The sequence below is a fragment of the Acomys minous genome (genome assembly GCF_964271855.1).
Source record: "Acomys minous genome assembly, chromosome: 7".
Classification (NCBI taxonomy): Eukaryota; Metazoa; Chordata; class Mammalia; order Rodentia; family Muridae; genus Acomys; species Acomys minous.
In genome coordinates, this window is record NC_140488.1 from 102,624,764 (window position 1) to 102,652,125 (window position 27,362).

General features: G+C 44.9%; 1 protein-coding gene and 1 pseudogene across 2 annotated transcripts in view; one reads left to right on the forward strand and one right to left on the reverse strand.

Annotated features, from left to right (window-relative positions):
* Window positions 1–27,362, reverse strand: part of CLDN34 (claudin 34) — a 163,742-nt gene that overhangs the window by 39,024 nt on the left and 97,356 nt on the right. Inside the window, exon 11 of the mRNA XM_084790601.1 lies at window positions 11,157–11,495. Within this exon, the coding sequence (XP_084646727.1) occupies window positions 11,157–11,209 (53 nt within the window). The 5' untranslated portion in view covers window positions 11,210–11,495. The remainder of the gene's footprint in view (window positions 1–11,156; window positions 11,496–27,362) is intronic.
* LOC311601807 (ATP synthase F(0) complex subunit C2, mitochondrial-like) lies at window positions 6,103–7,085 on the forward strand (annotated as a pseudogene). The gene has a single exon. The product of its transcript is annotated as an ATP synthase F(0) complex subunit C2, mitochondrial-like (transcript).

The following is a 27,362-nucleotide window of genomic DNA, read 5'->3' on the forward strand; positions in this document are numbered from 1 at the left end:
CCACTTTTCATGTGGTATGATGATGGTGGTGGGTGGTGATGATGATGATGATGATGATGATGATGATGATGATGATGGAGGAAGAGGAGGAAGCAGAAGTTCACCTTGATTTAAGAAGAAGTTTGATACAGGAGCTGTAGCCCTCTAGAGCAGGAGACAGCGGATGAAGCAAGGTGAAGGTTGGGAAGTCATCACTATTGCTCTGGCTTCTCCACACACCGTAACAGGGGATGTGTGTAAGCCTGTTGTTCCCTAATACCTCTACAGAGGTTCCTGAGTAACTTCACACTCCTCTTGTGGTATGGATAGAGGCAAGGCAGGAAGTCGTTCACAGAAACTGGAAGGGAGGGGACCAAATTGTGGTTCAAATCCTAGGTAGTTGTCAGGTGATGTTTGTAATTTGTACACATTTCTTTCTTTTTGTGTGTTTCTGTTTATATCTTTTCTAGACAGTGTTTCTCTGTGTAGCCTTGTCTGTCCTAGAACTCTCTCTGTGGACTAGGCTGACTTACAACTCAGAGATCTGGCTGCCTCTGCCTCAGGAGGGTTGAGATTAAAGGTGCACACCACCACCATCAGGCCAAAATTCCAGGCATTTCTTGATTAAAAGGTATTTGTGAGGGGTATAGTCTTCCTGTGAGTCTGGATTTCTAAATAAAGGAATATCCTGCGGTATCTCTGTGACATGTGAAAACTGATCAGTTCTGTGATTCTCAGTTGCCTTAAGCTTATGTTCTGTATGCTGCACACCTAAGTGTTTGTGTGGGCTGGGGTGGGCCCTCAGGAAGTCACTGCACAGGCCTGAGCCAGCAGCTTTCCATTAGGAAACTGTTAAGAGTCTCCCATCCTAGGACACTTGCTTTTGTTTCTATGTGTAAACAGCCAAGTCACATGACTTGAGATCTTTCTAATATTGTTTTGTGTTTTCTACCCCAAAGTTTAGTTTATAACAAGTTCTAAGTGTTTGGTATGTGTTTTTTTTAAAAAAACTGCGCATTTTTCTTGGTTCTCAAGTTTGCTAAATTGACAAGACCTGAGATAAAATTCTTCTTTTTTTTTTCTGAGAAAAGACTCTTACAATTCAATTTAGCATTTAAAGAGTGAGAGCAAGGCAGTCAAGCAGTGAGAGAGGGAGCTGGAGAGATGATGTGTGTGTGTGTGTGTGTGTGTGTGTGTGTGTGTGTGTGTGTGTGTGAAAATGAGAGACAGAGAGAGAGAAAGAGATAGACAGATATGCACGCACACACACACACACACACACACACACACACACACACACACACACAGGCGTGGAGAGAGGTTGAGAGTAAAGGAGAGGAGGAGTTTGTGTCTTAGGTCCACCAAGTACAGGTTTACAGAGAGACTAACAAGTGCCCTTTAAACTGCTACCATTTGGAGTTTTCAGTTAGAATACAGTAAGATTGACCTTTTCCTTTTGAAGTCCAGAGTAATGTTTAATTATGTGAATGCACATCTGTCTGCAGGTGGAACGGTGCATCGCGCCTTTGGTTCAAGACTTGCTGATAACCGTTCTTTGGTTCTACAGGTGACATGGTCCCGCGTCTTCTGAAAAGCGTTATTGCTGTACCTTTGCTCTTTCTTGATCCCTGCACATCTTGTAGGCAGGGTCAGTGTTTGTGGGTGGGTTGTGGCAGGTGTCCTGTCTGATTAGAAGGTGGCCTCTTTAGTCTCCATGCCCGCCGCTAGGAAGGGTCTCAGCTACAGTTAACTCCATATCCTCCAGCAGCCTACCTTGTCCCAGGTCTGCAGCTGGTCCCACAGGCGCACCAGGCCATGGTTCCTCTTCTCTCCGTAAGCCCTCTGTCCTCCTGCCCATCCCTCCTCCCCCACATCTCATGCCCACTCTCGTTTCCCTCAGCACTCCCTCTCCAGTCCTGTTCCTCCGTCTCTTCTAGTTCCCTTCTCAGTGACATTCAAGCATCCTCTCTTGGGCCTTCCTTGTTACTTATCTTCTGTGGGTCTGCCGATTGCAGCATGGCTATCCTGTACTCCATGGCTAACGTCCACTTATAAGTGACTATGTACCATGTATGTCTTTCTGGATCTGGGCTACCTCACTCGGGATTATCCTTTGAATCCATTTGCCTGACAATGGCATGCTTTCCTTGTTTTCCACTGTGTATTCCACTGTGTAGGTGTACCTCAATTTCTTTATCCATTATTTGGTTAGGGGACATCTAGGTTGCTTCCAGATTCTGGCTATTACAAATAAGGCCGCTTTGAACATAGTGGAGCAAATGTCCTTTTTGTGTAGTGGAGCATCTTTTGGTATGTGCCCAGAAGTGGTATAGCTGGATCTTGAGGTAGAGCTATCCCCAGTTCTCTGAGAAAGTATCAATGTGGTTGTACAAGTTTACACTCTCACCAGCAATGTTTCTATCTCCCCTTTTTGTTTGCTCTTTGTTTGTGCGTTTGTTTGTTTGTTTGAACCTGGCACCTGAGTGAGTATTGCCCAGGAGGATCTCTTATTTGTGTCCACTTGCCTCAGGTGTGTGATACTATTCCTGGCTTGTCCTTGTCTCTTTCATCCATTCCTAAACTCTGTCATTAGTGTGGGAATTTGAACAGAGGTGTAATTTCCATCTGGGAAGATGCAAGGCACAAGGTGAAATACACTCAGCAACCATGGACTCTTCTTTCTTCTCTTGTCACCTTTCCTTACAGTCTGGCTTCTGGCTGCGCACATTCCTCTTCCTCCACCCACTGCTTATCATAAAGTCATCCACCTTCCACTTCCTGTTTAGGTCCCAGGCCTGCCATGGCCTCCAGCGCAGACTAGGCTCCCATGGATCCCATCCAAAAATGGGGTGTAGCATTGATTTGTGGGTCTGCTCAGTGACCAGTGTGGAGACCTCCCAGGAGAGCCCTGCAGCTACTTGGCTCCTCAGAACAGCTGAGGGTAGGCCTCAGTGGCCTGACCCCCACTCTTGGCTGCTCCAGCACCCCTATCCCTTTGGCAGAGGGGCAGCTTCAGCAGCAAGGCATGAAGCAGAACAACTTGGGAGAGGAAAGCTGCGGAAGACTAGGGAAGAAGGCATTCCTGGGGCACCCGGTCAGCAGGCATTTAGGGGCATACTTCTCATTTCAAGAGGTCTGAATATTTAAATCAACCACTGTCCCAGAAGGAAAGCTGTGATGTTTACCCAGCAAGAGACCAGGCTATTCCTGTGAGCTGAAAACAAACCATGCTTTGTGTCAGTCTGCGCTTGTATGGGAGAACCCAGAGCTGCACTGCTGCAAACATCTACATGTCCGCTGTCAAGAGAAGCAGCCTGGGCATGGACGACTTTCCTAACCTTGGAGCTTGCTGGTGTCTCCTCTGGGGGCAAGAGTTTAGCCTGAGCGTGCCAGCATTATCTCGGAACACCTGGGAAGAGTTAACAAAAAACGAGGGCTTTTCTTTGTTGAAGTACATAGGGCTAATTTTAGAATGGTGAGTCAGGGTGTTTAGAACATGGCAGTGCACGCTGGCTGTTCAGTCAGTAGGTGTCAGAGGATACCCTGTGTATTCTTCCCTGCTCCCTCTTTTTGGCCTTCTCATGAACCCATCATTTTAACAGCAGTGTTGGTTTGAATCACTGGTGTTGGTTCCTTGTTATGGACCTAGGCAAAGGCACACAGAGCACAAGTGTGGAAAGTGACAAGCAAGTGTGTGCAGACTACATTCTAGCTGGTGCTCTTCCTTAGCCTGTTTGCCCTCTGTGATGGCTACGGTGAAGGACAGAGACCTCTGGACACCCCATGCTTTAAAAGACCAAGTCTTAGGAAGGCACACTGTTAGTGGGCAGCAGGATGCATTGGGCAGGCTTAAGTATTCCAGTCTCACAGAAAGTCCACCGGGGTGGTAAACGGTGGCCACAGATACAAGCCTGTGTCTGACTCCCACACCAAAATACTGTACTTGAAGGCACTGTAGGTCTGTCTCTGACCACACCAGGCTCTCTGAGTTACTAACAATTACTGAAGCAACTTCCCGGTGTTTAGTTGTCCCAGTTTTCCTCTTCCCTAGTCTTTGCTGTGCTGAGTGCTGTGGTGAGGAAAGGAGAGGCAGCTGTGAAGGTGTTCCTTGTCCTCACTTGGGGAAAGACCTGACACTTGGTCCATGTTGTCCTGCTAGAGCAAAACACCCTAGACTGCGTAAGTAACGAGAGCGGAAAGTGGCTTTGTGACAAGACCAGTGTTCATGCAGCCTGTCACCCCAAAACTTAAGCAGCAGAGTCACAGTTGAGCCTTTCAGATTGGGCTTTTCTTCAGAGAGCTGAGAAGGCACCATGGCCCATGCTCCCAAACGAGCAACAGAAGCCCCAAGACTGACTTAGCTCTCATCTCTTGACAGTAACCATTATAGAGGGTGAGGTGAGGGACAGCAAGATCGGGCAACCATTCTTGAGCTCAGCCTTGGCCCTCCAGTAGTTGATTTATGAGACCTGCGCTGTCTCTGCTTCTCCCGCTGCCATCCTTCTCCTGCTGCCCTCAGTCTCTGGATGTCCCACCTCAGATGTCTGCCTTTGAATTGCTGAGTCTAGTCAGTTGCTGCCTGTGTCCAGCTCTACTCCTCCACGATGTTGGGGCTGTGAAGGTGGTGGGGTTAAATTCAGAAGGTACAGTGCATTAACCATGTATGCATACCCAGCTTTCAGCAGCGCCTGCCTGAAGGAGAGATAAACTTGTTTTTGTTATGATCCCAAGTGTTGGATCGGAAAGGTCTTGTAAGAACAGGTGAGGTTTATCTACTAGAAGACAAACCACCTGGTGCGGGAGCGTGATGGTTGCCAGCTGAAAAGATCCCGAGAACAGACTCTGGGAGGAAATATAAAAATGAGCCCAAAACTGGAGGTGGGGCTTTTGGAGGCTTGGGATAGTTTTGGCTGATTGTTCTCCACTCTGAGAGGCTCCAAGAGAGAACCACTGGAGGGAAGCAGAATTAGGGCTCCTGCTGGCAACGCTAGGAGAATCATTCCTCAGACCTGATCTCCTTACGGTTTTGTTATTCTTTAATCCTCTTTTCCTATTGTTTAGGTTAGCCGGGTTATAAGGCACATACGCTCGGTTAATAAGTTCGTAATAAAATATATTTGTGAAGAAAACTGAGCCTACACCAGCCTGCAGACTTCTTTCTAAAATATGGAGTCCAAAAGCATCTGTATAATGCAGAAACCAAAGGTGTCCCTTTGCATCCCCCCTGAGCCCTGTCAGCTTCTCACAGTTGTGGAGCCCAGGATGGTCCACATCAAGGAGCTGCCTTCTTGTGTCCAGTGAGGGACTTGCTGGCATGCCCTCAAATGGCAGAACTCAGGAAGGAAGGCAAGTCTAGATGAACTGTGTCCTCACTTGGCCTCAGAGCCAAACATACTCACAAACTGCTTGTGGTTTTGTTTTGCTTTCTCTCTCTCTCTCTCTCTCTCTCTCTCTCTCTCTCTCTCTCTCTCTCTCTCTCTCTCTGTGTGTGTGTGTGTGTGTGTGTGTGTGTGTGTGTGTGTGTTACTAGTGCATGGCCAGAGGTTGGCACTGTGTGTCTTTATTTACTGAGTCACATTCTCTCATTGAACACGGGGTGTCCAGCCCTGTCCCCCTGGGATCCCCTGTCTCTTCCTCCAGAGAGCAGGGATTACAGGAGGACTACCACACCCACCTGGGTTTTCTGTGGTTGCTGGATCTTAACTGTGGTCTTCACACTTGCATGGCGAGCACTTTATCCACTCACCACCCCTGCCCCTTGCTCCCCTCAGCTTCATGCCCACCTTTCCTATGGCTCTATTTATCCATTCCCTGGGACAGAACCCTCATAACCTAAATCTCTCCTCCCATTCAGCTTCATGTTCCCACACTGGTGCATTGTGGTTTTTTAATGTGAGGTTTTGGTTTGGTTTGGTCTTGAGACAATCTCTCTCTGTTATGTAGCTCTGGCTGCTCTGGGACTCTGTGTTCTCAAGCTGGTTTTGATTGCTCAAAAGGGCATCTACCTCTACCTCTGGAGTGCTGGGATCAAAGACGTACACCAGCACATGAGGCCTCAACGAAGGTTAGAATGGTCCAACATGGTCAAACCATAGCAGTTGTCTTACTTAGGGTTTTCTATTGCTGTGAAGAGACACCATGACCATGGCAACTCTCATAAACAGGTACATTTAATTGGGGCTGGCCTAGGGTGCAGAGGTTTAGGGTCAGGGAGAGCATGAACTGCAGATCCCATCAGTGAAAACGCGCCACTTCTTTCATGAGAACCGCCATCAAGGAGAATGTTCTGTCCAGTCTTCTCTACCCCGGGAGCAGCTCTCCTGCCTTGGCCCCTCACCCCTGAAAATGTCTGCCTGCTCCAAGTTCGTCTCTACCTGCTCCTTGGTCAGGAGTACCTCTCAGCTGCTGAGTAGTCCGCTCTCTGCAGTGGAATTGAAGCAAGCACATGTGCCAACAGATGAGGGCAGTGCAACGGCCTCCTACTTCGCTCATCTCTGACCTCGCTCATCTCTAGCCACAGCTTCCAGACCAGCACCATTTCAAGGGACATTGACACAGCCGCCAAGTTCATTGGGGGGCTGGAGCTGCTGCAGTTGGGGTGGCTGGCTCTGGGCCTGGGATTGGGGCTGTTTGTGGGGAGCCTCATATTGGCTATGCCAGGAACCCTTCCCTGAAGCAACAGAATCCTTTGAGATTCTGGTCTTTGTCCTCTCAGAGGCCATGGGCTCTTTTTGCCTAATGGTGGCCTTTCTCATGCTCTTCGCCATGTGAAGCAGCTGTCTCCACTGTCTCCGCTCCCACCTCCCACGGTTCTTTTGTGTGCAGTCTGCCCTCTATGCTCTTTTTCCTGACCCTCCCGAGGAAGTCTGGGGGAAGTGCTTGGTTCAGGGTTTGACAGAGAGAAGACAAATAAATACTGTATTAGTAAGGAAAAAAAAAGGAGAATGCTCAGACCACCCTCAGCAGAATCAGGCACGTGACCTGAAAGAAAGAGTACCACCCTGATCTGTGAATGGCAGCCATCCCACAGGATGTTTTACCATCCCACCAAAACAGAGTCCTGTGCTGGTGAAGAGGAAGTGGACCCGCCCCACTTACAGCCCCTGAGCTCCACACCCCAGAAACAAAAAGGTGTCTGCTGACTTTTTCAACCACCCCACCCAAAAGGAGTTTCCACTAATATCCACACATCACAGTCAACACTAAGCCATTTGAAATATCCTCTGCCAATGCTAGTAATGTAAAACTCTTCATTTTAGCCTCAGGCAGGGTTTTCTTTTGGTTTTGTTTTCATTTTTATTTTTTGACAAGGGCAAAAATTGGCCACATTTCCCCCCAAAATATCACAAGAACAGTCTCTAGGCCACTTACTAATATTCTTCTCCTCTGAAACCTCTTCATCTGGGCCTTCCCAGTCTATATTGCTCTGAGTACCACTGTCTTCCACATCGCTACTAGTATGGTCCACTAAGCCCACTTAAAGCACACCCTCCAGCTGCTTCCCAAATTCAGATTTTCAGAGATTCAAAGTTCACATTCCATCAAGATGAAGGAGCATGGTTAGGCCATTCACAGCAATACCCAGCTCCCTAGTACCATCTTCTGTCTTCATCACCTCACCAACTGGCTTGTGTTTTCAGCAACACTACAATGCCTCAGCTACTGTCTTAGGAGAATTACAAAGAGACAGGAAGGAACTTGAAACAGCAGTTCTGCAGAATGAGCTGCCAGCGATTAGTTACTGCCAGAGCGCCTTATGGGCTGTGAGCAAGTTCCTGGTGTGTATTGCCTCACTAGTACAGATAACTCTCACCTGGTCCAACATCACTTGTCTCAGCTGCTCAGGAGGAACAGCAAATCACAGCCTCCTCCAGGTGGGGCTGGCCTAGCTGGTTCTCTTGGTTTCCTCCCTATGTGGGACCACTGGCAGCTCTTCTGACTGTGATGGGTTTTTCCCTCTTCACTTTTCTGTGCCTCATGAACTCCATATATCGTCTTCCTCAATGACACGAACTTTCTGTTGCTCTAGGGAGTTCACAGTAAGAAGAGGGCATGTGGCTTACAGGAAATAAACTTTCCCACACCATCCTGCTCTTTGCACTCTGTCCACAGAACTTTGCTTCCTCCCCAGGGAGGACCTCCACCTGCCCAAGGCCTGACTCTCAGAAGGGATGTCCTCTCATTCTCCTTAGCAGAGCAGCTTAGAGCTTTCAAGGACATTATGCAAGCAGCCTTCAGTCTCCAGAACAACCTGCTGGTGCTGATGAGAAATACCTGGTATGCTTTTCTCTGTTTCTCTGCCCCTGCTTTGAACTCTGAGCTCTCCAAATAAAAGCTCCGTCCACAGAAGGACTGTGAAGACACTTTTGAGCAGCATGGCCTTGAATGCCTGGTTTTGTTGAAAATCAGATTCGACTTCAGTTCGTCTGAACCTGATCGGGTTATTTGCCTTCACGCATTTATCTCATTTTGTTTGCTTGGGAGGAAATATTTTGTTTTTATTTTTCCTGCCTTCAAAATATATTTTGGAACCTTTTGTTCTCTTTCCCTTTCCTTGCTACCTTCTTCTCTACCTCTGTTCACTCTTTTCTTTTTTCCTTAACCTCAATGCTCCTCCATTTTCCTCCTTCTATTTCCTAGGCTACTTCTTTGCTGGTATTCATTATTCCACATTTAGCATAGATATTTTATAAGCTCCTCATCATATTTTTTTTTCATTTTGTGGTAGTGGATATGTGAGCCATATTTGATTTTAATCAAGTTTCTGTATCTTGTATAGATTTTTGTTTCTTGGTTTGTGTGTGTGTGTGTGTGTGTGTGTGTGTGTGTGTGTGTGTGTGTGTGTGTGTGTTGTTTGTTTATTTGTTTGGACAGGATTCCTCTGTGTGGTTCCTGCTGTCCTGGAACCCACTCTCTAGGTCAGGCTGGCCTCAACTTCTCAGAGATCCACCTGCTTCTGCCTCCCAAGTGCTGGGATTAAAAGTGTGCGACGCCGTAGCTGGGCTCATCTTGCATGTTTTTATGTTAAGTTAGAAGTTTGTTTTCCAGAGACAGAGACCCACAACCAAAGCTCAAGCAGAGCTTGGGGGATCCTGTGCAAGAGGGAACAAGACTGATTGTGGGGGCCAGAGGGGTCAAAGACACCACAAGAAAACCCACAGAATCAAACAACCTGGGCACACAGGGCCTCACAGAGACTGAACCCACAACCAGGCAGCCTGCATGGGCCTGACTTAGGCCCCTCTGTCCATATGTTACAGTTGTGTAGCTTGGTCTTCTTGTGAGACTTCTAACAGTGGGGGCAGTGGCTGTCTCTGACTCTTCCCTGCTTTTGGTACCCCCTTTTCCTCCGACTGAGTGGCCTTGTCCAGCCTCAATGTGAGGGGAGGTGCCTAGACTTAGTACAACTTGATATGGCATGCTTGGTTGATATGCATGGGAGGCCTGCCCTTCTCTGAAGAGAAATGAAGGGGGAGTGTATGGGAGGGGGAAGGGGAGACATTGGGGAGGGAGTGGGAGGAGAGGAAGGAGGGAAAACTGCAGTCAGGATGTTAAAAATGTTGTACACATGCACATGCATGTACACACACACACACACACACACACACACACACACACACACACCCCTGAGCTAGGCTTGCTCACAGCCTCAAGTGGGAGGAAGCAAACTGCCATGACAAGGAGTGAGGATACAGGGGGCCCGGGCTGAGTTCTGGAACAGAGCCAGGCACCTAGAAGGCGTGTGGTCCCACAGAGTCCATTGTGGCAGAGAATCTGAGACAGTAGAAGCTTTAGCAGCTGCTCACAGTGTGTCCAGTTAGGAGAAGAGAGAAATGAAAGAGGACACTCAGATTTCTCCTCTCCACGCAGTCAGGAACCCAAGCCTCGGCAATAGTGCCATTCACTCTAGGATGCTTCTTCCCATTTCAATTAACAGAACCAACAGAACCCTTCAGAAGCATGCCCACAGTCTATATAATCACTCAGAGATGTCCCCACAGCCTTGTCACCTCGGGGACTGCGGAGCCTGCCATGTTAACAATGGACACTGTTCACAGGAGGGGCCCTTAGGACCAAATGATACCCTGAGACTCCAGATCCTTCCTTTTCCTCTGTGATCCTGGTGTCATGATTGAGGTGAATTTGCCCTGTCACGTGCCCCAACTGCATCGAGATGCTTCACCACACACCCAAAGCAGTGGGGACACCCTATCATGTCTTCCAAATTTACCAGCCAACATAAAGGCCAATATGTGAGAGAGAGAGAGAGAGAGAGAGAGAGAGAGAGAGAGAGAGAGAGAGAGAGAGAGAGAGAAAAGCCTGAGTCATGATCAAGGCTTGGATCTTTCCCAAGGCTCTTTCTTGTTCCATTTTTGTTCTTGTCTCAGTGAATGAAGTTATAAGCTTAATTATGAAAACATATAATCATCTGAATATTAGGTTAGATACAAGAGGCATATATTTACGTAAGAAAAAGGACAATTGCCTAATTTGCAATAGTGGCACCTTTCAAAGTCTTTTATTCAAAGGAGATATTCTATGCTGAGGAAGAGAAGAAGTTTGTCTTCACCTCATGAGGGAATTGGGCCTTTAAGGTGCTGTGGTGGTCTGAATGAGGGGTGATCCCACAGTCTCAGGTAGGGGAACACTTGGTTACCAGTTGGGGGCACTGTTCAGGGAAGTTTAGGTGCTGTGGCGCTGCTGGAGTAATTATAGCACTGAGGGGGCGTTGGGGTGAAAAGCCTCCCCGTTTCCAGTTGTCAGCTCTCTGCCTGCTGATGTGCTTCAGGATCTGAGCGCTGGCTTCCTGTTCCTGCCTCCGTGCTATTACTTGATGCCGTGCCTCCACTCTGCTTCCTGGCTCTTGACGCTCTGGAGCCTTAAGCCAAACAAAACCTGTCTTCTGTAAGCTGCCTTTGCTCGCAGGGTTTATTACAGCAACAGACATGTAACATAAGTTGGCTTCTCAATAAGAAGATTCCCTCTGTGGTGGAAAAGGTTGATTGTCACCTCCACAGGGTCCAGAACCACCAAAGAGACCTCTAAGCTTGAGAAGGACAGGTCTAGCTTAAGTTACTTGATGGGTTAAGACCCAGCGTACACATGGTTAGCACCAGCCCATGGCCTGGGTCTTGACTACACGAAGAGTGGGAAGCAAGCTCAGTGCAAATACTCACCCCCATCTGTTTCCAACACCACGTGAACAGCCGTGTGCCGCTCTTGCCGTCATGACTTCCTTCCCTTGAATTGTGAGCCATCTACACACCCCTCCATGTTTCAGTGGGTGGCATCACTCTCTAGCCAGGGGAGGTAGGATGGTATAGGGAGGAGAAAGGGCGCCAAGCAGCAGCATGCACGTGCGCATCGTTTCATGGCTCGCTGCTCTTGACTGTGGTCAGAATGTGACAGCTGCTTCAAGTAACTGCCACCTGGGCCTTCATGCAGTGATGACCCCTGTAAGCCAGGCAACCTGTGCTCCCTTCTGTTGATCTTCTTAGAGTTCTTTAGCACAGCATCTGGAAACAAGCAAACAAGGAGACCAACAACGTCATCAATGGGAGAAAGCTGAAAGCACTTCCTGTAACACCAGGTAGGAGGTCAGGGTGGCCACTCCCCTCTCTCACTGCTCCTATTCCATATTGTGCGAAAAGTCTTACCGAATCTAACAGAAAATTCTTAGATGTGGCAAATGCCTTTATCGAGGTAGGCAAGGAAGCAATCAGCATTCGATACCCAGCAGCCTTTCTATATGCCATAGCAAACCTGCCAAGAAAGAAGCCAGGAAAAGGATACCACTTACAAAAGCCTCGAGAAAAATCAAATGGCTAGTTATGAACCCAAAGGAGGAAGTAAAATGCCTCTGCAATGAGAATATAAGGCCAAGGAAGAAAGAAAGGGAAAGAGACACCGACTGTCCTCCCACGTCCATGGATCGGCAGAATCAATACTGTGCAAATGTCTGTTGTACTAAAAGTGACCTACATCTACAGCACACCCTTCATCCAAATTCCAGGGACATTTCCTCGCAGCCGTCGTTCAAAGCAATCCTAAAATCCATATGGAAACATCAAAGCCCTGGCTTAGCCAAAGCACTCCTGGGAAGACAGAGCAATCATGACATCTGATCCCAAACGGTATTACAGAGCCATGGTGGCCAAAAGCGGGTTGCTTCCGATGCAAAACCACACATGGTGATTGGTGGAGTAGGCCAGGCGACCCGGAAACAAACCCGTATAACATACCACTCCTAACTTTCACTAAATCTGTAGGGTGCTGAGAAAACTGGATTTCTGCCTATAGAATAAGGAAACTCAATCCCTGTCTCTCTCCCTGTGCAAAATAAATTCAAAAGGGATCGAGGATTTCTACATAAGTTAGGAAAACCTGAAACTGCCAGAGAAAACTATAAACACTTCAAGACACAGACACGAGGCACGGCTTTCTTAAGGATGTCCAGTGGCACAAGACGCAACACCAAAAATTGACTATTGCTATTTATTATATGAATACAGATGCTTCTGCACAGCAGTGGGAAGGCCCACCACAGCAAACAGACAAACTGCTTAACAGGAGAGGGAAACAGGCGCCTTTGCCATCTATGCCTCAGATAGGGGATTACTATCTTGACTATATGAATAAGCATAGGAATTAAACACCAATCATTTCCTTAAGTCAGCCATTCAATAATTGGGCCAATGACCAGGACAGACAGTTCTCAAAATAAGAAACAGAAATGTCCAGTACACCTTTGAAAAAGTGTTGGTCATCATCATTGGCTTCCTGGAGAAAGCAAATAGAAACTGATTGGAGGGTTCACCTCAACCCAGTCTAAAGAGCTGTCATCATGAAAACAAATGACAGCAAGTGCTGGCAAGGATGTGGGGAAAGAGGAGCCCTTACTGCTGCTGTTGGGAGGGAAGCAGCTGAAGCCAGTATGGAAGTCAGTGTGGAGGTTCCTCAAGAAAATAAAGGTAGAACCAACGCATGACCCAGCTTGGAGAGTCTTAGATATAAACATGGAATGCTTAAAATTGGCATAGTGCAGAGATCCGTGCTCATTTGTGGTCACTGGTGCTGTGTTCACTATCACCAAGTCAAGGAACTAACAAAGATGTGTGTCAGCAGATGAACAGATAAAGGGATGTGCTAAACATGCACCATGGAATTTTATTTTGCTGCCAAGGAAAATGGAATCATGATATTTGAAGGGAAATACATGTACCTGAAGTTTCTGATGCTGATACTGTTTCAGGCATGAACCTCAAAAACTTAACATTTCAATTACGTTTTATGGTATGGGAGTGTTGTGTATGCCCAAGCATGTATGTTGATATTAGAGGACAATTTGCAAGAGTTGGTTCTCTCCTTCCACTCTAAGGGCACTGGGCACTAACTCAGGCCATCAAGCTTAGTGGCAAGGGCCTTATCTACTGAGCCTAAAGCTTCCATGCTAAGTGTCAAATGACAACTTACCATGTGAGTCACTTTAAAGAAAATTATCAGAAGGTGTATTATACAGAGATAGAACATAGATTATAGATTGCCTGGGCCTGGAGATAATCATAGAAATGCTTACCATATGAATAGTGAGGGCTTTTTTGGGCGGGGAGTGGTAGAAGTGTTATAAAATAGGATTGTGATAATGGTTGAACAACTGTGTCAATAATTACAAGTGCTGCGCCCAAAGTTGCACAGATTATTTTGTCAAATGAGCCTCTCTAAAGCTGTTTTAAAATATAATGCACACGTGAAAGTCATGGAAGAAAAGGCATGAAATTATTCTTTGTCACCATGCCCCAACTGTAAGAAACATTTCTTTCTCTTGTTATGAGTTCTGCCTGCTAATTTTGCCTCATTGTCTCCCGTATTCACAGGCACTTGGTGCTCTAGTCAGACAGAATCAAAGTGCACTTATGAGTAGAAAGCATGCTAGTGAGTTTATGCAGTATGTGTGTGTGTGTGTGTGTGTGTGTGTGCGTGCGCACACGTGCATGTGTGTGTGTGTGTGTGTGTTTGCATATGCACACATGTCAAGAATCAAGAACAGGTACTTTCTATGGGAATGTAACTATCAACTTGCAGTTCCAATACCTATAGGTAGGTTCTTATAATCCACCCTGTACACTAAATTTCATGTCTGTAATTTTCTATTCATGAATCTCATATACCTGGCTTTGATCTCCCTGGAAACCGACCCAGCTCTCAACTTCAATCTCTTTTTCCAGGAAGAAATCAGAGTGGGAAGGGCTATTGTCTCATACTAGGTTATTCAAACTGAGCTAGTGACCCTTTGGGGTTGAGAATCAGAGTGGTTTCCAAGACAACAGTATTCAAATGCCTTCCCACCTGTAAGGTCCTTTCTCTCTGCCTGCCTAGCTAGCAAGTGGGAAGAGGGACACTGTAGAACGAACACACTGAATCCTGCAGATTGCTTTAAATATGGCTGTAGAGTAAATATCTCAAACATAGCTCCACAGAGAGAAAGCAATTATCATTAAAAAGAGAAAAAAACCTGACAACAATAAGGCTAGGGAGGCTGTGTTGGCTAGTTTTTGTCAGCTTGACACAAACTTAAATTTAACTGGGAAGAAGAACTCTCATCAAGGAATTGCCTCCATCATATTGTCCTACGGCAGTGGTTCTCAACTTTCCTAATGCTGTGGCCCTTTAATACAGTTCCTCATGTTATTGTGACCCCCCAGCCATAGAATTATTTTTGTTGCTACTTCATAGCTGTAATTTTAAAGTTATGAATCTTAATGTAATTATCTGATATATAACCCCAAAGGGGTCACAATCCACAGATTGAGAACCCCTGTCCTGTGACATGTCTGTGAGGCATTTTTTTTTTTGACTATGACTGATGTGGGAGGACCCAGTCCACTGTGGGTGGTGCCACCTCTGAGTAGGTGGCCCTAAGTTCTATAAGAAAGTAAGCCTTAAAAAGCCACGAGTAACAAGCCATTAAACATCGTTCCTCCATGGTCTCTGCTTCAGCTCCTTCCTCCAGGCTCCTTCCTTGCTTGTGTTCTTGTTGTGGTAACCCTCAATGATGGATTGTGCTTGGGGCATGTAACCAAATAAACCCCTTCCTCCCAAGTTGCTTTTGGTCAGAGTATTCTATTTAAGCAATAGATACAAGCTAGTCAAAGTAATCTAGCACAGCAAACTAATACAAAGTCCAAGATTGCACTTAAAAACAAGACAGATAAAATGGAGTATATGCTTATGTTCTCAACCTTACTTGTGTATAGCCACAGATCTCCCATAAACCATTTTTAGGAATCCTATCCATAGAGACCCCAATTTAGTCAGTCTGGAATAGGACTACAGAATGAATATTACTTCACATTCCACATAGGAAAGCTTAGGCTGCAGCTGTAGATATTGATTTGTGTTTATAGGCAGAAAATACAAATCAGACATGTAAAGCTCTTCTTTAAAAAGGAAGGGTTGCATTTGTGAATAAAACATTTGACTTGGTATTTATTGGTACAACTCCTTCTTATACTTTTTTCTTTGATTTTTTTATTTTTTACATATATATTTATATTATTACACATATATACAATAAACTATCTATAGCAAAAAGAACCATGACCCAATCAGAAATTATATAAATGTTACATTCTTAGTATTTTGGCTATTTGTATTTGACAGCCTTGAAGAAAACATCTTTCCTATCTTGGCGCATTTAAAATTCTGAGTGTAAATCACTCTCCATTACATATTGTCATTATCAACTTAGAACACCTATCTAGACCTAAAAACATCTTACCACTTAAACAGCTAAGCTGCATTGTAAAACTAAGCTACCTGGTCTTCAACTCCATCAGAGACTTGAGAAGGAGTAAATTTGATTATCTGAGTATGCTGGGAGTGCGGGTTAGTACCTTTCCAAATGAAAAAATGACAGAGACAGTTTTCTACCTGAAGAGTCACCCAAAACTGACAGACATATTTGTGAGGCAGGAACTATTGAGGATTTGCTTACCCTGCCTTGCCAGAGTTTGGCCATCAACTCTGCCTATATCCAAGCTTGCCCTTTTTTAAAGCAGAATTCCAAAAGTTAGTAAAATAGTGATCAGATACCTTCATGAGACAGAAGAATAATTCTTTGAAAACTGAAGAGGGCTCAAATTTGTATCAGCTGCTGTGTAGGGCTCAGCTGTTAGGCATACTTAATATGTATGTTGATTTATATTTTGACCCTATGATATTATGTTGCCAAATTAATGTGCTTTGATAAAAGGCCAAATAGTACTAGAAATTTTGTAATGAAAAATCAAATGCTGAAATTCTTTTTTTCATGCATACCCATGGAGATGGACCTCCCCAGATTTTCTCTTCTGAATGGCCATCTCTGTATTTCCAAATAGCTGCCTTTATGCTCTTGTGTTGTGCTGTATCTTGTTAGATATCACCTGTCCAGAGTTTTAAAAGTGGTACCAAGGGCTGGAGAGATGGCTCAGAGGTTGAGAGCAGTGACTGTTCTTCCAGAGGACCCAGGTTCAATTCCCAGCACCCACATGACAGCTCACAATTGTCTGTAACTCCAAAATCTGACACCCGTAGACATACAATGCACATAAAAATAAAAATAAATAAATAAACAAATAAAACAACTTTGGTTTAAAAAAAAGAAAGTGGTACCAGGCATTAAGCCCAAGACCTTCTATAAGCTTTACCACTGAGCCCCAGCCACAGCTCTATCTGTTAAATTCTTACTGAAACTTGGAATTCCAACCACTCAGGTGTACTATTACAGGCCCTAGGGCTTTGGTGTGGACACCATGCTGGGGACTACCCATACATCTGCTCAAGATGTAGTCAGAGAGTCTCAGATGAGAATAATAGCCTCACAGGAGACCTTTCTGCATCTATGCCAACATGGAGTTCATGGATGGCCTTTGCCAGAGCATTCCAGGGAAACAACATGATAAATGACAAATAAAGCACATTCTAGGTACAATGGCAGGCTGGAGACTGCCTCTTTGTGAGCTTGTAAAGGGGAGAGCTAGATAAGAATAAATCCACCTTTTATCAGAAAGAAATAGAGGAAGAGCTTTGGAAATCCACAAAGGAAGTAAAAGGATGCCAGAAAAGAGCTGAAAAAAGGTATTATGATCCAGGGAAGTAGGCTGGTAGGGAAAGGGGAAAGGAACAGGCACTTACAAAAGACAGACAGAATCCAGACAATCCTGCCTTCAGGACAAGCCTTCAACCCTCACAAGCCTCAAATATACTAGCAGGTTTTGTAAAGAGTGGGTCATCTGGCAGTTGGTTGAGTGGGGGAAAGAAACACAAATTTGATGCCATTAGACTTGCAGCAGCCGGGAGCCATCTATTGTTCAAAAGTGAGCTACCTCGGGGGTAGGGATGTAGGGTGGTGGTGGCTGAGGTGAGGGAACATCCAAATGTGAGGGAGCCACAAGTTGGCCTGGCATAGACCCTGGGTGAGGGAAACCTCAGAGAGGCCATTGTGACGAATAGAAGGGCTGAATACCCACAAACCAAAGGGTGCTGCCTCAAGCTGGGAAGTGTGTGAGGAGAGACAGCCCCACCCCTGGTAGCTGAGAAGCAGATCTCATCAACTGCAATGAATTCTGGAACTTGGTAGCTCTGATCCTGAGGCCATAGGGTGGATCAAAATTTGGAGCCACCTATGTGCCCTTCATTTCTGTACGGCCAGAAAACACCGAAGTTCCAGGGATGTACATGATATCCACAGCTGCATCCCTCATCTCAGCAGAGTAATTTAATACTCAAAAGATCTGGAAAGTACAAGGGCAGGTCATCTGCCCGTGCCCATCTCAGGGCTTTGGTTGCTTCCCACACTTCAAATGCACTTGGGAGACATCCTCCAGCTGAAACACTAGCCATTCCACCAGAGAGCAGTCTGGAGGAGTCTCAGGGGTGGGAGGATCCTCCTAGTCTGCACAGTGAAAAGCTAAGTGTGTTTAACAGAGCAGATTACCCTACTATGTAAGGAAGAAAAACAACTAAAGAGGAAGCCAGTGGACATCAGACACTCATTCAATGCACACTCCCCACACAGGAAAGACAAGACTACACAAGTTTAACTGACTCTCCCCAGGTCCCATGATAACTGGCAGGATCCAATGTTCAAAGACACAGAAAAGAGCTTCTCACCTCATTTTTCTTTTTTTTTTCCTCCTTAGATATTTAGCAAGCCTTTTACCTTACTGCATTTTTATGTTTTTCATATTTTCATTTGTTATTTCCCTTCACATAGTTTATGCTTTTTCCATTTGCTTATACAATGTCCTGGTTAGCTTCAATTTAGATTGAGGGATTGCCAAGATTAGATTGGCCTGGGGCCACATCATCAAGACACAGTCTGGATTGGTTATTGAAGTGGCAGGGCCCAGCCCACTGTTGGTGGCACCATCCCTAGGTAGGTGGGCCTGGGTATATAATAAAGCCAGTTGAGTAAGTGAGCAAACAAGCCAATAAGCAGTGTCTCTCCATAGTTTCTGCTTCGGTTCCTACCCTGACTTCCGTCAATGATGGACTGAGACTTGAAATTGTAAGCTGAAATAAAGCCTCCTCCACCCCAAGTTGTTTTGGGGCAGTATTTTATCACAGCAACATGACAGTAGACACAGCAACATGAAGCTAGAGCATGCACCTTTTCCGCAGTGTGGAAGGGAAACAACATTTTTTATATTCTTTTTTGCTCCTTATATTTTCTACAAATATTTTGACTTGATTGTGTTTGGTAATATCTCCAGGTTATAAGGAATTGAGTCAGGCTGTACTGGGCAACAATCCCTAGCCATAAAGAATTGCTTGGCCATAGACTGACTGTTCTGATCCTCTTGTAGAAACAATATACCTGGGTATAAAAAAGAAGCCACGCCACTTTCAACCAAACCATGAAAGAATAGCTATATCTTCCTGAGATATATATATATATATAAATATATATATATACGTGTGTGTGTGTGTGTGTGTGTGTGTGTGTGTGTGTGTGTATGTGTGTGTGTGTGTGTCCCCCAGGCTCTCTAAATGAGCTCAGTCTTCATCCTGCAGAAAGCTTGGGACCTCTTTTTGTTTCAATAAAGTAGTCTCAGCTGGTTGAGATAGAGTCTGTCTACTTCTTTGCCTCGTTTTTCTTACATCTGGTGTGGAAATCTAGGATCCTTTGGAGGTCCTCTGGACAGAAATTTCTCCTTGCTCCCTCCTAGGGCTCATTCCTTCAGGAGCACAAACACCCTATACTCTCACTGTGGTAGGTTGAATAAGAATGACCCTCATAGGCCCATTTGAATGCTTGGTCATCAGGGAGTGGCACTATTTGAAAGGATTAGGAGGTGTGACCTTATTGGGAGAAGTGTGTTACTGGGATCTGGGCTTTGAAATTTCAAAAGTCTATGCCAAACCCAGAGTCCCTCTCTTGGCCAAATGGATCAGGGTCTCTCTTTCAGCTATTTCTCCAGCACCATGTCTGCCTGTGTGCTGCCATGCTTTCCACCATGATGATATTGGACTAATCCCCTGAACTGTAAGCCAGTCCCAATTAAATGCTTTCCTTTATAAAAGGACATCCCACTGGGACTCTAGGTAAAACAAATACAGGAGATTGGGAAATAGAAGGACCAAGAGGCTCCTAGAAACCTACAAGAAGAACATCGTGACGGGTGGATCGGGGCCCAGGGGGATCTCCTCAAACTATTGCACTAACCAATGACAATACAAGTAGTAAACATCGAATCCCTACTCTGATCTAGCCAATAGACAGGACATTCTCCACAGTTATGTGGAGAGTGGGGACTGACTCTGACATGAACTCTGGTGCCCTGTATTTGTCCACCTCCCCCTTGGTGGGGAGGCCTGGTAGCACTCAGAGAAAGAATAAGCAGGCTACCAAGATGAGACTTGATAGCCTATGATCATATAGTGGGGGGGGGAAGATCCCCCTTGGTCATAGGCCTAGGGGAAGAGAATAGGGTGAAAGTGGGAGGGAGGGAGGAATGGGAGGATACAAGTGATGGGATAACAATTGAGTTGTAATCTGAATAAATTAATAAAAAAAGAGTTTCCTTGGTCATGGTGTCTCTTCACAGCAATCTAACAGTGACTGTGACATTCAGTATCTAGGCTGAATGGCCACCAGTCAGATCTGATTCTGAGACTTCTGGTCTTGGTGGCCTCTGCCTTCGTGAGTAGTGCAAGTCCTGTGGATGAAACTTCATTTCATAGGACTTTGTTGGTGCTCTGTGTAAAAATCCATCTTGCCCCCGATCCTCTTCTCTCCTCTGAACCCTCCTTTCCATTTTCCTCCAACATTCTCTAACATCCAGGCTGAGAGACCTTTCCCCATTTGATCACTGTCCACACATACACAAATTCTGCAAGACAAGCTAGGCATTGGGGTCTGACTCAGAGGTGCACTGGCCAGACCCAAGAAGCTCTGAGAATTTCCCATTCCTTTTCTGGATCACAAAGTCTTGGAGGTTCTAGCAGTCTCCCACAGTTATCTAATTTTGAGACCCCCCCTCAGTGTTACAAGTGTGGGGATACCCCCTAACACTCCAGCTCATTTTCATCTTTTCCCTAAACCTATGGATGCCTTAGGCAGTAGGATAAGACTCTCCACCAGTTCTGCCTGTCATTTGAAATTCAAACCAAATTTTTCAATGGGCTGTAAAAGCTCCAGCTTAGAGAGAGCTTCAGCCTACCAAACTCATTGAGTTATCTACTCAAATCTGGCCACAGTATCCTTTCAATGAAGGCCATTCTTGGTCCCAACTAGAAACTTGCACTTTTGACATTCTTATGTACCTAGACAATTTTCTCAAACTAAATGGCAAAGGGCCTGAGCCTCTCCCCTGTAGCACCCCACCCCCAGTTCATTTTAACCCTTCTCATTCCTGCCACTCAGCTTCTTACTTACAACCACATCCAGAGTCGAAAATTAATACAGCTTGGAAGGAAACTTGAAATAAAATCTACATTGGATCCTAATTCCTGTTGTTTCTACTGAGTCTCCAAGGCTGCTTCCCCTAATTGAGATAGGATGGTTGTTTTGTTCTTGGGGCTTTTTAAATGTATATTTTATTTATCATAATTTATTCACATTACATGCCAATTGTTATCCATTTGCTCTTATCTTCCAGTTCCCATGCTCCCTCCCTCTTCTGCCCTATTCCCCTCCCCTAGACCTCCGACAGAGTAGAGGTTTGGGGGGAGGGGGGAGGGTTCCTCCCCACTGTGTGGCTATGGCCTATTAGGTCTCGTCAGGATAGCATACATCCACTTCCTCTGTGTGTCCACAAGGCCATCTTACCAAGGGACAGTGACTAAATCGTGGACACCAGAGTGCATGTCAGGGGTTCAGCAGAAGTCCCCCACCCACGCCGTGGAGAATCAGCTGTCCATCAGTTACATCTGAATAGGGGGTCTTTGTTCTCTGAATGTATTCTCCTTGGTTGGTGCATCAGTCTGTGCAGGCCCCACTGTATCCAGATCTGCAGGCATTGATGGTCTCCCAGTGGAACTCCTGCTCCCTCCTGGACCTTCCATCCCCCCACTCTTCATAGCAGCATTATTCACAACAGCCAGAATCTGGAAACAACCTAGATGTCCCTCAACCAAAGGATGGGTAAAAAAAAAAACAAAACAAAACAACTGGGGTATATTTACACAATGGAATACTACTCAGCTATTAAAAACAAGGAAATCTTGAAATTTGCAGGCAAGTGGATGGAACTAGAAATGATCATTCTGAGTGAGGTAACCCAGACCCAGAAAGACATACATGGTATATATTCACTTATAAATGAATATTAGCCCAACATAGATCTCCTCTGAGAGACTCCACCCAGCGGGGAATCAGGACAGATACTGGGACTCAAAGCTGGACTCAGGGTGGAGTGCTGAGAGTTGCAGGGACTTCTTTGCCTTATGCCTTTGTTTCTGCCCCACAACCTTGGATACTCTTGTTTTTATTTCTACTTTTAAGTTACTTGTTGGTCTTTCCAGGCTGTCTACACACACACACACACACACACACACACACACACACACACACACACACACACACAGGTCTGGGGATGTATATTGAAAAAAATGTCATAGGCTGTTTTACTTCGCTGAAAATGCAGCTCTGGAGATAGGATTTGGCCTGCCTGCTTCATGCCCAAATGTATTTATTTCAAAGGTTCCTCCACAGCTTCAGTCCTGTGTCAGGCTGGCCCCCTGACTCTGTGTTAGAGAGGCAGAGAACAAGAGAACAACCCAGGACTGTCTTAAAGCCTGTCTTAAAGATATATGTCTAATCACTATGTCTTTGCTAACTTTGTTAAGATTTAGCTATTTGGAGAAATTGAGTTATATAAAAAGGAAAATTGTGATATTTTGTAAAAGCACACTATGAAAGGATCAGAAAAATGAGATTCCCAGAGTCTCTGTGGACAATATTTATCTTTGATAGTAAAAAAGCTCAATTCAAAATTATAATTTTTAAGACTCAAAATCTTTTTATGGAGTATATTTATTTACTTATTTTATATAATTTTATCATTTATTTATTTTTAATTCAACATAATATTTTTATTGATTCTTTGAGAATTTCATATCATATACTCCATTACACTTCCCAGTCCTTCCACGTCTGTACCCCCTTGTGACTCCCTTCTCCAAAACAACAACAACAACAAGTCCAATTTGTGTTCTCTATATACTCACTGGAACATGGTCAAACTCTCAGTGGCCTGCCCCTTCAATAGAACTAAGTCCTTCCCTTCCCGCGCCCCAGGCCAGAGTCATCGATTTTGGAGAGCTACACTTGAACATTCTTATCATTAATTTTAAGAATTCTTTCAATGGCTTTCTGTTTAAGCTCTTACTTTTGGGGGGGTTCTGGTGCGAGTACGAGTTGTCACAGAAGCCTTCCATATCCCTCTTTTTCAACTGTTCATCTGCAGTCATCGATACCACTGCCAAAGTGGTTTCCTTGTTCTTTATCATCAGAGGGAGCATGGATCATGAACTTCCTTATGGTTTTTGGTGACAGCACTGACCATGAACACAATCCCCAGCTGCAGTAGGACCACATACTCGACAACTTGTACCACGGACATCAACATGGTCTCAGGTGACAGAGCAGGCCACTCACATCCACATGGCCCTTGGCATGAGCACAGCTCTTAGAAATCAACTCAGGCTACAGCATAGACTACAGACATCCCCAGGCCACGGACATCAGCACATCAACCTACCCCAACTGCAGTAGGACCATAGACCCCTAATATGGCCCTATAAAAGGGAAATTTTGGTTCTTTGTAAACTCAGTTGTGTTATGTAAATGTTTTTGTCCTAATCCCAAATATGGGATTTTAGTTTGAGCTTTAGCTTATCCACACCTGTTAATTGTCTCATGAGAGGCGTGGTTTTGCCAGCTGGTAATGGCCTTCCTCGTGCAGCACGGAGAGGGGCGAGGTCTAGGGCTCTAAGGATATAAACAAGACTCAGAGAGAGTGTGATGTGTTGGCCATGTGGCCCATAGCAGTTTGAAGAGACCAGAGACAGTGTGGTGGTTTGGAGTAGACAGATGGAGAGAAACACATTGGGGCTCAGTGGCCTAGAGGGGACTGCTAGCTGTGTCTGCTGTTGACAGAGAGTGGTAGAACTGAAAAGAACCCAATTAACACTAAATATCCGGGAGAAGTAAAGGGGCTTAATAACCTCATCTCTCCTATGTAGGGTTGGGAGTTTGGAAGGGAGGTTGAGGCCTAAACACCCCAAATAAGAGTTTAACAGAAAGAGTGCTGTGTTGGGGGATGGTCTGATGTATTTTGATACTAATTACTGCTTGTTGTCTCTGTGACCCATAAAAGGCCACACACCTGGGCAGGGCAAAGGAGATAGGTTTGGCTAAGGTCCTCGGGCTTAGAGAAACAGAGAGAATCCTGGGAAGAAGAAAAGAGACCTGAGGACAGGGTCCCAAAGAGAGAGGAGGAAAAGAAGGCCACCACAGGTTAGATGGAAGAGAAGCACATGGCCAGCGTGGATGGAGATTTGGCCCAGATGAAGAACATTAGCAAGTATTTAGGATTATGGATGGGAGGTAGCTTGATAGAAGTTATTAGAAGCAGATGGCCTGGGATTGAGGCAGGTATGGGATGCCTGCCCCACTATGGGAAGTAGTTTAGAGGATTAATTTCTGCCCTGCCCCAGGTTAACTAAGGCTATTTTAATATAAAACAAGTGTCAGTGTCTTGATTGATTGCTAGCTGGGCAAACTGGTAATATAAAAACAATAGTGTTACAGCCCTCAGAGACAGCATGGAATGGATCATCATCATGCCCTCAGATGTACAGACCACTCAGGAGCAGCACAGATTAAGGTAGCAGTACAGATCATGGATCATGGCCTTTGGTGGCAATATGGGCCATGGGCAACAACACAGACTCCAGCTGCAGCAGGACCTGGGACAGTCATGGACCTTGGCAAGGCTCAAAATCTTAACAAAAATAAAATTATAAAATCATAATTTTATGCAAATTACTCATTGTAAACTTTGTTTGTTTGTTTGTTTGCTTGCTTGCTTGCTTTTTGAGACAGTGTTTCTCTGTGTAGCCCTGGCTGGCCTTGAACTCACAGAGATCCTCCTGCCTCTGCCTCCCAAGTGGAGAGATTAAAGGTGTGTGCCATCACACCTGGCATAAACTGTGAAAGATAATTTAAAAGTTAATGGTCAGTCACCTTATAATGACCAAATTCTTTAATGTACTCAAATTTGTGTTTTTAAACCAATTTGTATCTCCCGTTATGAGGTCTTCAGTATATATTATCAAAGTTAAACCTAAAGAAAGTACCTCAAAACAAGTTTAAAGTAAGCTTAAAGTTTGTTTGATGTAAAATAATATTTAAAATAAGATATATAGGCCAGAGGTACACAGAGAAACCCTGCCTTGAAAAACAATATATATATATATATATATATATATATATATATATATATATATATAATATAAATGCTTATATTTTTGGTTGTGAGCCCATGGAACTGGGAGGAGAGGCGGCGGGGGGCGGGGGGGGGGGCTGCAATGAGGCTGTCAAATGAATAAAAAAATTTACACAATTAAAAAAAAAACCTAAATGCTTGAATAAAGTGCATTAGATTTACAATGCACTTGCATGGCAGGACAGTCCTAGGCTCAAGTAGTACCCTTTCCCTTGGATGGGACATGGCCTCACTAGAATAAATTACATGCTAGCCTAATTACAGGATAATGATGCATGGGAAATAAGACCTGTCAAATGTCTGCTGCTTTTGTCTCTGCCTGTGTGGGCCTTATCAGCCCTGACTACGTGGCCAAATTGAAAAACAAACAAACAGCCCTTTTTCTTATTTATATGGAAGATGAATTACACCTCACATCTCATAACAGGGGGATGGATTCTCCTGCCCAGTTGAGGATCTTAGAGTCTACACCGCATCCTAAATGTCTAAACAACAGAGAGAAATTACAATTAACAATTACTCTGCCCTCTGAACTGACATATTGAGGACACTGTGTACAGGGAAACCTTGTACCTAAGCCGACCACATAACTGGAATGGGACCTGCATGGGTTTTCATTTGGCCCTCTACTCTGGCTCTCAGTATTTATTCTTAACAAAAGCTAATTCCAGGCTCCATACCATAACCACCTAGGTTCTGTGATTAAAGGAGGCTTCCAGATGCTGCCATCAAACTCACAGTTTTGGGTAATTATTCAGACTATCCAAGGAATGTGTTTGGAAGCTTTCCTAGACATTCCTATAGAAATGACTCAGTAAAATTCTCTTTCTTTTTTAAATTGCTAATTAGATGCTGACTTTCACTGAGTTCTTTTACAAAGCTTCTGGGTGCTTGTTCCTTAGGTAGGAGTCTGATGTAGCAAACAGATAATTAGTTACTTCAACCTTCTAAAGAGTTTTACATGGTCTAACCTTACTAAACAAAACTTACATTACTGTTATTTCTTAATGCTTCACACAGGTTGTGTGGTTATTACCTCCTGACTTTTGTTCTAGATTTTTGCCATCTGTTAAGTTTTATTGTGGTCCCGTGGATGGACCTCTTTCGAGGCACTCTAACTGCTGCCCTCTCTACATTGCCCCCTTTGTCAGCTGGAAGAAACGTGCATGCCCCAAACCCCTCAAAGCACTTCAGGTACCCTCTGAAGGGGACTATCCAACTCCATCCAACTCAGCCCTCCTTTTGCCACTCTGGGCATTATTTTCTGAACTTTGAACTAAAACAGCTGGCCTGAAGCCCTTTCTACAGCAATTAACCTCTCTGTCTCACTAGCTCTCAAAAACCTTAGAAAAATTTCAAATCAGCTTAACATCTCTAACATCTGTATTAGAGCAGCATAGAACGAATCCACTTCTAGTCTGGAACGTGAAATGGGAAGACATATATCTTTAATTCTGATCTTGAATGGGGGCTGGGGGGAACACATTTTTAATGTTGGCCACACCTTCTGCTAGAAGCCTGAATAAGGACATGGAAGACGGAAGCTTTTGCTCTTTGTCTGCTTGCTCTCGCCTTGCTTGGACATCTATTCCTTCACCGGCACTAGAGTCTACTTCTTTGGGATTCCAGCATCTACTGAAGACCAGCTGAGACTTCCAGCCTTGCGGCCTGGGTGACTTTTGGATTTTCAGTTCATAGCCAGCCATGGTCAGATCAGTTGGACTGTAGCCTGTTAAGTCTGTGGGCTGTGCTGCTGCTGGATACGATGTGAATGGCTGGAGTTGCAGCCTGAGACCATGTTGATATCCATGGTCTAGGCTGACTCTGAGGGTCTTGTCTAGGCCCTTAGTCTCTCTGCAGCCAAGAGCTATGTTTGTGATCTGAGCCGTCACCAGAAACCATTTGGAGACCATGATCTTTTCTCTTGTATAACATTCTCCATCTTTTGCTTTCTTCTTTCTTCTTTCATGTATTTAACTTTGCTTCTCCTCTATTTCTCTCCTTTACTCCCTTCCTTCCTTTATCCCATTCATTTTCTATCCTCCCACTTACCATAAATAATTTTGTCATAATGATCCAGGAATTTTTCCTTAATGGCTCTAGTAATCATTTCTCTCTCCTGGAACCTTGTAGGGGATGGGCTATATGGCCAATGTTCTTCCATCTTGTCAGAGGCTAGGTTCCTATTTCTCCAGCAGTCTGTCATTTACCAGAAACCAGCTGACTTTACCATGGTTCGACAGTTAGACACCTGTTGTGGTTTATTGTGAGGGATGATCATTCTAAGACCCCCCCCCCACGAGCTACTCGTAAGCTAAGACTACTGGTAAGATCAGATTAAAGCCAGCTGCCTGCGAGCAGCAGTTCCGGGAACTTTCTCCTGACTAA